The 11,432-nt window shown below is 38.4% G+C and overlaps 1 protein-coding gene across 2 annotated transcripts in view; it reads right to left on the bottom strand.

Annotated features, from left to right (window-relative positions):
* Positions 1 to 6,435: 6,435 nt before the first annotated feature.
* Positions 6,436 to 11,432, bottom strand: part of LOC133456998 (cadherin-4-like) — a 432,927-nt gene continuing 427,930 nt past the window's right edge. For both annotated transcript variants that reach the window (XM_061735792.1, XM_061735793.1), the window contains 2 exons: positions 11,266 to 11,430; positions 6,436 to 9,091 (listed from right to left, as the gene is read on the bottom strand). In XM_061735792.1, coding sequence (XP_061591776.1) covers positions 8,888 to 9,091; positions 11,266 to 11,430 — 369 coding nt within the window. In that variant the 3' untranslated portion in view covers positions 6,436 to 8,887. The remainder of the gene's footprint in view (positions 9,092 to 11,265; positions 11,431 to 11,432) is intronic.

Below are 11,432 nucleotides of genomic sequence, written 5' to 3'. Positions count from 1 at the left end.
AATAATGTAATAACTTTTTGCCGATAATGTAATAATTTTGTAATAATCTTTTAATACCAGGCCAATAACGTAATAACCAGCCAATAATGTAATGCCCTATTACATTATCGGCAAAAAGTTATTACGTTATTGGCTCAAAAGTTTTCTTACATTATTGGCACATTATTACACTATTGGCTTTATTACATTTGAAATGGCCAAAATTATTACGTTATTGGCAGTTATTACGTTTTTGGCCATTATTACGTTTTTGGTTGTAACAAGGTGGCTCAGTGTAGAGTGGATGGTGATGGCAATGGCATCCTCTGTGGAAAGGTTTGCTCTGTAAGCAAACTGGGGAGGGTGGAACGATGGTGGGAGGCAGGCCTTGATGTGCTGGGCAACCAGTCTCTCCAGACATTTCATCATCGCTGATGTGAGTGCTATGGGTCTGAAATCATTCAGGCTTTTGCAAGCCGGGGATTTGGGGACTGGTATGAGGATAGCCCACTTCCAGCAGGATGGGATGGTGGCTTGGGTCAGAGAGATGTTGAAGATCCTGGTGAGGATACCTGCAAGTTGATCTGCGCAGGCCCCCAGTACTTTCCCTGTTACACCGTCCGGTCCGGCCGCCTTCCTTGGGGTGACCTGTTTCAGAGCCCTCCTCACCTGGTGTTCCTGGAGGGTTAGCGAGGTGCTGGTGAAGGCAGGGGAGGGCTCTGCTGGTCTACACACCTCATATTGAGCAAAGAAAACTATTCAGTTCCTCCGCCAGTGCAGCATCGGAAATGGCCAGCTCAGAAATTCTTCCACAGTGGGGCGCTTAGCACACATACTTGAAAAAACTGAAAAATAAACAACAGAGTTATATTTTAATGGAATTATTATATTTAGTGATACATAAATCATGTTTAGTGAGACAGAAAACAAATGTTATAGTTTTGTACCTGAAAAAACCTTGCTGGCTCCGGTATGCCTATCTGTCGTACCCTCCCAAAGATTTTTCAAAATTTCTGTTGCACAATAAGAAAAACAATTCTGATACCATAATGATGAGATTTGTTGAATGGATCTCTGGAGTTTTCAGGTTTTACTGCATTAATCTAATATGTTGTCAGGAGAAGACAAACGTTTTTATTTTTGTTTTCTTCTACCTCCATTTATTCATCCTCATCTACTTCATTTATTCTTTGAATATTATTTCCAGAAAATAGGACCAGTGCACACAGCACGAAGTCCTGACCAGGAAATCTCACCCTTTATACAGATATTTGCTGCTTCACCACAAACTCAATATAATATATGGATAGAACACCTGGAGACTCTGACTCTCCCAAATACACACACAAAAGACTTCATTTCATGAGAGCAGTATTTCACTGGCCTGATATGCTGTCCTCATCTTTTGTTTCCCAAACAAACAATTCTCCACAGTCTCTTTGTCCTCAACTCATACAGGGTCCTCTGCTGGTGTTGATCTCTACCTTCTGCTTGACCTTTGGAAACTATTGACGTGGGGTTCAATCAAAGGTGTTGCTAATTTGATTGATATATGTTCTTTAGCAGGGCGAGTCATCGTTTTCATTTTCTGGAGCACCTGAGAGCCGGTTACCTCAGTTGATGGCTCAGTAACTGTGCTTGAAGTTCCTGAAGTTGTTCAACCTGACTGACCTTCATGTCTTAAAGAAATTGCGGGCTGTTTTTTCTTTTCCATTTTTTTTTTATTTAATCAGTTTGTCAAAAAACATGTAGACAATCTCTGGAAATTATGGAAAAAATTGCATCTCTTTAAGTAGATTTTGAAAGCAGATATATTTTTATAATTTATTTGATATCTCTATCGCCAAAGCAGCTTGTTGATCAAGGCTTACAAAATAAAAATTGTCAACATGCTCCTGCATTGTTATACATATTAACCTACAATTCATAACAATTAAGATCAAAACAATTTAGCTTCCATAAGTATCCATTAGTAACCCCTTGGTAACTGATGATGGTTAAACCTGCAGCACATTTCCATTATAAACCCAGATAGTGGCTACATCAAGCGTCATAATATGTATGTGCACCAGAGAAATCTATTCTGCAAACTAATGGAGGTACTTCACATTTTCAAATCAGCTCAACAGCATACGACACTGATAAATTTCACTCTGTACACATTAGACTTCCAACTAGTGTGGTTATCTCCAGAAATACTCAGATGACTCTGCTGTTGTGAGATGTGTCTGTCGTGGACTGGAGGCTGAGTATAACCGACTTTTTGACTGCTTTGTGGAATGGTGTGTGGGGAATGAAGTGAATGGAAATTAGGAGCTTCAGGAATAAGCCAAACATCATTTCCCTCATGGGGGAAGAGGTGGAGGAAGACTACAGGAGCAGATTAGACACAGTGGAGCTCTTTCTCCAAAAGACTCATTCAGCTCTGCTGCAGATCTATCTATCTGCAGATCTATCTATCTATCTATCTATCTGCCCACCCACCCACAGCTTAGGTCTTGTTCTGTGTGGTAGTCCAGCAGTTTTATATACAGTCATTTGCTGCGATAGAGCTGTGACTCTGGTCACTAAGTATTGGGAATTAATCTGGATACCTACCCATCTTACATCTTACTTTTTCTGGTGTTGGTCTGGATCAGGAAATGCATTTGCTCCTAACTCACCCCCACGTTAACCACAAGTGAGCTGTACAGACGTAGCTTCAAAAGGATACATTACACAACACAGTTGCTCTGTGATTCTATAATAATGTATTCAGCCAAAGAACGGGGGTGAGAGGGGTGTCACTAAACTATAGCACTTACATAATGAGTAACTGCTTTTGATAGCAGGGCGGGCATTGTGGTGTGTTGCTTTGCATCGTTGCCTCACAGCTAGGAGGTTACAGACCCAAATCACAACGTGGGCCTTTCTGTGTGTACGTTGCACGTGCCCCCTCTGCTTGTGTGAACCCTGTGTCTTCCACAGTCTAAAAAATAATAATTTCAATGAAAAGGAAAGAAAATGTAAATTAATCTAGTTATTCAAGGGGACATTCTTAACAAACAGGTTCTTAGACAAGCCTGAAAATGTTATCTTGTAAAAGAAGTGCAACCTCAGAGTTTCTTTTTCTATATTGTTATGGTTTTGTTGGATTTATCAAGAAGAATATTTTCACAGTTCATTGTTTTTTGAGACATTTAAATAATGCATTTTACATATTTTGATTTCTTTCCTCTTTTTTAAGTTAATAAAATGAATATTTTATGTAGTCAAGACAGTATTGTATGCTTCTATGGCTTTAGTAAACATTTACAAGACAAAGTCAGTGAAAACCAGGTAACATTTCATCTTTCATATTTTATATGTATGCCTTCTGTCCTTAAAACAGCTGCTTAATAAGAGAAATGCAGTCCTTTGTATACTGTTCTTGTAACTAGAAAGCGGGAGAAAGAACTGTTGTTTTCCGACTGAAACTACTGCAAGTTTAGTGCAAAATAAAGTCATCACCATTTACTGCATACGTGTTGCATGTGGTATCCATTGTCTCAGTCAGCTGTCAGGTTTTGTGTTAATCATTCTGACTGTAGGTCTGAATGTTAAAGCCACAGATCATCTTAAAATAGTAAAATTCTTTTCAATGTGTAACTACCTTGAAACAAGATATCTTGTCTGACATTAACTGACTTATTTCTATATAATAGCCTATTGCAAAAAGAGGGAAACTGATAATAATAAACTTTAGCTGGTAAATGTCTTAAAATAAGAAGTGATGCAGCTCAATATAAGCTGAGAAAGTACTCATGCGTACAATTTTACACAAGATCAAAATTCAGCATGGGGCCACTTTGATAATTATGTGACTGTTGCCTGGATTAATCCATTTTGACTTCCTTGACAGATAGTCAGATAAATAAGCCTGTCAACCCTGCAGCCTGACTGGTGGGAGGGCGGAACAGAATCTGCTTTGCCCTCGGTTTTCTTCCATTTTGAGGTAAGAGGTTTGTGGGTTCATGAATTTCTGTGTGAGCAATGTGTAGCAGCCTTTTCTCCCTGAGCATGCACTGACATGCTCTGACAGGTTAATCAATGGACAAAAGTACAATGCATTTTAGGTGCACTGACCTGCTTTGCTAAAGGAGAATAAGTCATCTTTGAATTCTCTGGCTGCTTAATAACATATTTATTTTTGTTTACAACTACTCTTATAGTGGGTATTTAAAAAGGAAGTGTCAATAAGAAAGTTTTGGTGAGAAGCATTTCATTGCAATTTAGGTTGTATATTATAGATATATAATTTAAGGAACATATTTTTTTAGACCATGAACAAGAAAACAGGCATTGTCACATTGAAAAAGAGTTGATGTTTACTGCTACAGTTTAGTTTGTTGAAAATGTATTAGGATCTGCTAGCAAAGTGTTTTGAGATATATCATCTAAAATAATTGAATTAAAACAATGAAACATGATATGGGTTATATGTAAGTATGCAAAATAGTGCAAATAACTCCTCTCTCGCTGCCTCTGGCATTTATGACTTTTGCACAATTTCAAACTATTAGAGTCCACATAGACTAAATGTGTCTGTTTTCTAACAACAGAAGTTATTTATATTTTTTGTTATTGAAACGTATTAAATATTAATATGTTATTCTTCTATTGCTGAGTTCAAACACCTTTTTTTCTTCTTTGTTCCGCCACAAACAAGATTCAAAATGATTGAAAGTGTCAATTAAAATAGAAAAAGTATAATGAAGAAACATTTGATATCAATTTAGATTAGAGGATGGTTGCATGTGCAACTCTGAAATATCTGCAATTACTTTCCTTAGTGACTACATTTGCCCAGGACAACAACTGACAAATGAAAAAACTTATCTGTGCTGATCATTTTATATTATTCTTGTTCATGGCATGCATGAAAATTGATTCTGGATGTGAAACACAGCAAATCATCAACACATTAATCATCTGAAAAAAGAAACATCTGAATTTCTAACACCAATGATTGCTATTTGTCTTGTGTTCTGAAAACTTCTGAAGAGATTATCATTTCCATGAGAGGCGCTTCTTCAATCGACTCTGCGATGCCAAATCTATCACATAGACCTACATGTATTTATTTGCTTTAATTTCCACAAAAAAATTAAATTAGGATTCAAATTGAAAAAAATTTAATTTATAATTTTGGTCTGTTATTTTGTTATGCATCTCTCTGCCGACATTGTGAACAGTGAAAAAAATAACTCTGTAGCAGTATTCCTCATCTTGACTGATGGAAATAGGTGTAGCTCTTGTCAATTTACAATTTAAGGTGAAAATAAATAGCTTCTTGCTCCGCACAAGCCCTTTCAAGATGACACAAATTTCCGGAAATATATCACCTGCAGAAATTAACAGGTCACAAAGAAAATACAAAAATCAGTCTGATTACAAGGGGAGGAAAACTTTTATTTTTAACACATGATGCTGACAGGGGATCTCCAGCTCAGCGTCTATATTACAGGTTGGATCTGCAATGCTGCGCTTGTACTGTACGGCATTTGGAGACCCAAGATTGCAGTGGCACTATATAAACACACGCTTGAAACAACAGACTCTTTCCCTTTTTCTTCATTTTTTTTTTTTTATAAAATGGTACAAACATCAATACAAAATATTTGTGCTGTTGACAATTTACAAAAAAAGTCTTCTGACTTGATAACTGTGCAATTAACTTCATACTTATTTTGTCCTTCATCTGAAACTATGTGGTTATGATACACCAGAAACCTATTCTGGACTACAGCCTCCCTCATGCACGCTGTGATACTATTTGAATTGTTGTATGGTTACAGTAATAGAACTTTTCTGCTCATTATAAAAAGACACATGCAAAAAGCTCAAAGTGTACATTTACAGCTTGCCTACCTTGATCTGTTTAGCTTGAAGCAAATATTACATTATGTACACTGGGACTTAAAGAGTAGAAGAACTTGTATGAAAACTGGCTGCCTGTGTTGGGGATTCTGGCCATAGCGGGACAAAAGTTTGGCATCCATTGGCACATCCCGTTAAGATCAGACAGTGTCCACTAAGACCAGTAATTACCAAATCTTCGTTAAGTTATGTTAGCACTACTGAGATCCCAGAAGTGCAAACCTTGGTTCTCATTTTTTAATTCTTCCCTCACTTTTACAAAGGTATGTCAATGTTTGACTGCATTGGTGATTTTCTGCCACGTGTAATTTTGAGTCTGATAACATTCAGCATCATAACGGCAATGTGGTATGCATGTATGACTCAGTAGTAAAGGTCAGTTACCGCGATAAAGTGTGTGTGAGACCTCCGGTTATGTTGAACAGCCATCACTGATGTTGCGGCTAAATGGACTCATATTATACAGAGAGCAATTATACATGTGTATATATATATATATATATATATATATATATATATATATATATATATATATATATATATATATATATGTAAGGCGTGTAGAGGAGTGAGTGTATACTAGACTGTACAAGTTGGTTGGAGTGGAACCCTCTTGCCTAGATGAAGCAAAATTTAAACAGCGATATAAGTATGGCTGTAAGACTATACAGAATCATATACAGATTCTAGTAAATGCACATGGCTTTGTGTGGAATACAACTTGCCAGGTATTCATTTGAAACATCAATAGCAAAAGAATAGGCAAAGAGTTCACAGAGAGAGATGTCACCACATTTATAAAAATGTTCCGTATATACAACATTTATACGTCAGAGATAATCCCAAATAGCAGGATGTAACAGCTGTGTTTATTTTGTGAAGATATACTGCAGGCTGAGGAGCAGTCAGATAGATAAGAACTTATCCAGCAGTGAGCTTTGTAAACCTTTCCTGGTCTGCTGTATGAGCTGACAGCTGCAATGCCAGATGCAATTCATACTCTTCAGTCTGTGAATCCAAACAAAAAGACCCTGTGAACCTTGTTATTTACACAGGCTTGTTGTATCCCTTGTTTATAGTCAAATCACACTCTCTTGGATTTACTTTTCATTAACTCTGAAAGTCAGAAATCTTTTTTTTTTATTGTGGCATACGATTTGTTAGAAATAAATACATTGTCGTTTCATAGAAAGACACTTAAAGGAGAAGTAAACAGTTGAAGAATTGGATGAAAAGCTGGAGTAAAACCATTTGAACCAGTGGCTGATTCCATCTTTTAATGAACATCTTTGCAGATGATCATATTGATAATCAGTTGAAGATTTATTCAATTAATGTGGAATTTCAACTCAACACCATTATAGGGCGTTTCAGTGGTAAATCATAAACATACATGATTAAACCCTTCAATCATTCACCAGCATCCTCAAGGTCTCTCTGAAATGTTTTGCATATTTAAGCTAGTTTAATAAACAGACTGAATCTCCACCCACACACAACACGTACACGTGGAGAAACATGTTCACAAAAACTCATGAGCCGTTAACCTGTCTTTCAAAATGTCTGTGTTAAAGAGAGTGTTGTTCCTAAAGGTTGTCTGCTTTTGAAAATGGGCAGAACTTCACACAAACCTTCCCTTCTTATAACTTGTTTTCAAAACCTCTTGAACCTGATGGCGACAATTTTAGAAAGACATTTAAGGTGAATGAAAGGCTTCCTGTAGAGACACAAGAATGAAAAGCTTGTAGCGATGCAACACTGAGTCAGTCAATAAGAAACATAAAAAAATGAAAATAAAGATAAATAATAAATAAAGAAAAGATGAATGTGAAATGGGGCTTGTTAACAGTTCTTTCACATTATTGATGCTACTTAGATTTCTGTGGCATATTTCCTCATATTCACTGATGCAAAGTTAACACATGAAAGATGGTAACACGAGACTGCCAATTTTCAAATTCAGCCTTATCAAATCTCAGGTGCAAATGCACACAACTCAAAACAAACACAGCTGCTGTTGAAGCCACAAGAAGCAAAAATGTGCAATGCATTTCTTGTCTATGTCAGTCTCATTAAGGAATTTTGTGATTTCAGTAATCACATTCATATTGACTGTGATCTCGGAGCACAGCGATGCCTGACTCCAAAACCTAACAACTTGTACATAACTTACAGATACATTGTAGTCCTATGTACAGTACGTCAGCCAATTACTGCTCCTCGGAAACCAGCCCTGACATCTCCCGCAGCTACCACAGCCCTGCTGGATGGGACAAATGATGAGGGAGGTCTGAATTAAAGGGTCAGGGGTCGTATGGGGGCATGCAAGCCCCGAGAATGGCAACCAATCCTGAGTTAGCGGGAGTCTGCTAAAATATGCACCACTGAAGGCACTTTTTTTAAATGTTTTTTTTATTTTATTTACTTATTTTTTTTACAACAGTGCTTCTGATCCAAGAAATTCAAGTTCAAGAATAAACCAGGGCCCTTCATGTAGGGAAGAATTTCATGTCTAAGTTCTTTTTTCCTTCTTTTTGTTTGCCGCAGGCAAAGTAAGCAGCTCAACCTAAAGCTTCTTTGAAGAGGCAGATGGGGGCTGAGAGAGAGGCAAAAGCGACAACAGTCAGGAACAGGGAATATTTTGAAACAAATAAGAGTGAGGACATAAAAAAAAGAAAAAAAAAGTAAAGCAAACCTAAGTGGAAACAAAATTTGACTAAAGAAAAATGAGAACTGAAGAGAAACCAAAGCACAGTAGTTTGAGAATACAAACGATGAGAAGCCTGGGGATCAGTGCTTCATACTGTATGTACGCTTGACAGGGCACCTGAAACTGGCCCATGGTACTGGTCCTCTGCAGTGGGTAATTTGATTGGTTGGTTGGTCAGTGTGGAGATGTCATTATTAAAGTGTATTCAAGAAGGGTGTAACAGCTCCGTTGTGTCACGGGGACAGAGCATGGCAGGCCAGTTGACAAGAAGAGGTTGTGTGCATCTGTGGCAGAGCAGATTTAATCATCGCCTCCTCCGTACATGTCGGCCAACTTCTTGAAGCGAGGGCCCCACTCGTTGAGGTAGTCATAGTCCTGTTCTCCTGTGCTGGAGGAGTTAAGGGAGCTGACAGATCCGGCAGTGGAGCCACTGCCCTCGTAATCAAACACTAGCAGGGAGTCATACGGAGGGGCCGTTGGGTCGTTGTCTGCTGCTCGCAGACCCTGGAGAAGACAGGAAAGGGGAGGAATGGTAGATTGTAAGTCTGTGATGCCACTTCACTAGTGACAGAAAAGCTAAAACAAAAAAAATCCACATATGCATATTGATCCAGCCCCAGCTGCCGCAGGGCGGGTAGCAAGGAACAGGTTGGAAAAGGTTGGCAGTAAATCGCAAGAGGTGACGGTGAGACACAAAAAAAATGCGCTTAGATTTGTAAGGCAGGAGAATTAGGAGCTGAAGCACTGTTAAGATTAGACCGCTGATATGTTTTTACTAGGGCTGTCCAACTTAAAGCGTTAACGACGCGTTAACTTAACTTTCTCTTAACGCCGACAATTTTTTTAACGCACATTTAAAAAAAAAAAAAAAAAAAAAAAAAAGTCTGGTGAACTGAAAGATGTAGAATGAAAAGCGACTTTTGAACAGCAAGTTCCCTTTCAAAAAGATGCCAGATGGTTCGCTGGAGAAGACTGAAGTTATTTACATGTACCATCGATTTGAAATGAATTACCATCGAAGTACGTTGAGTCTCAAATACCAGAGAGCGCAGCGCTGCTCCGCCCCCCCCCCCCCTCTTCAAAATCAGACAACGCTGGATAGCAGCTTGCAAAAAAGGACGAGTCAAATCAAATCAAACTGCATTTGTGAAGCGCCTTTCTTACAAAATAAGAAATGCAACACAAAGCGCTTTACATAAAACATATAACTCAACAATGCCCCCCCCCCGCACTCACGAGTGCACTGAGGATTCAGGTGAGGAAACGGCTGAGTTACTCCCCTTACATGTGCACTTTATTCATTTGTAATTTATTTTTTGTATCCCCCTGTTTTGATCCCACTTAGGAGAAGGGGATATTTTTGAGCCTTTTATTTTCCTCCGTATGAGGTTAGACATAATTATATAGAAAATTTAACTGACCAATGCACTTCTTGTACAATGTTTGTGATGCAGAGATGCTTCATTGTTTTACTTTGAGCTGCTTAAAAAAACAAGGAATCTTAGGTTAGTCTTTACAAGTGTAAAGTTGGGGACTACATTGTGTTTGTATTTATGAAGGAACGTTACATTCAGGTCAAAAGCCTTTTTTTGTGGCAAGTTGAATAAACATTGGCATAAAGCAGCATATTTGCCCTTTCTCATGTTGTTAAAGGGATTAAAAAACATAAAAACCTTGAGGTAATTTAGAACATCACAAAATGTGTGAATAAATTTGCAATTAATATGCGATTAATCGCAGTTAATTACAGAAATCATGGATTAATTGAGATTAAAAATTTTAATCATTGGCCAGCACTAGTTTTTACAATTGACCATTTGCTTATGTATTTCTAGAGGTTTTCCTCTTTTCAGACTGCAAAATATTGTAGAGGAAAGTATTTCATGATACTCTTGCAGTAGTCAGTGTATTGTCAATTGTGCAATTGTTTTTAATGGTAAACTGGACTTATTTCAGTTTGTGCTTGATGCAGCTGCAAAAATTGCTGTGAGAGGAATGGACAGGAATGGTGACATTTTTCCAGTTTAAAAATGTTGGATTAATTATTTGGATTCTTCAGCAAAAGGGGTTGTGTTATTTTGCCAAGGCTACACGATGTCACTCACAGGTTTCTAGGAATACCAAACTAAAACCATAGACCCGAGGCCTGGGCATGTGAAAAGAACAGACTGTTCTGACTTTAGAGCAGTAATGAGAGATGCCATGGATGGAAACCTTAAAAGCACAACCCCTGTGGATACAGTGTTTGGCAAAAACACCATGTGTTTGTGTGTTACCAGGCGGCTGGTGAGAAATAAGGTGACTGTGTGTGTGTGTGTGTGTGTGTGTGTGTGTGTGTGTGTGTGTGTGTGTGAGACAGAGAGAGAGTCAAGGATGGATGGATCAAAGCTGAACAGCTGCCAGCACCTCTCGAGTGTGAACGTGTTGTCACTAGTCTGTCAATCAGCATTTTCTCGCATCAGTGTCCAACACTGGAGTTGTGTGTCCATGTTACCGTGCCCGTGTGTTTGAAAGAGTGAGAGTGGCTAAAAAGTAGAATAAAATGATTTTTACTTCCAGCATCACACAAGAGTTTACATCGAAAAAAGCATCCGGAAATCTGTAAATGTGAGAGGACAGAATGTAAATAATCCAAGCACTTCTGCATGCTGGATGCATGTGTGTGCGCGTGAATTCACCTCGTGGATGAAGTCACCAATATCTCCAGGGTGGGGCACAACAGGTCTGATGGGATATTGGGACTCTGGGATGATGGGGCGTTCATCCACCCTGCGTATTCCAGGTGGCTTGGTCATGATGTGCTCTAAGGAGTCGGGCTGCTGCAGTTGGCTCAGGTCGTAGTCCT

Source organism: Cololabis saira, chromosome 12 (genome assembly GCF_033807715.1).
Source record: "Cololabis saira isolate AMF1-May2022 chromosome 12, fColSai1.1, whole genome shotgun sequence".
Taxonomy (NCBI): Eukaryota; Metazoa; Chordata; class Actinopteri; order Beloniformes; family Belonidae; genus Cololabis; species Cololabis saira.
The sequence above is the reverse complement of the archived record's forward strand: the minus strand, read 5'-3'. Positions and strand labels throughout refer to the sequence as shown.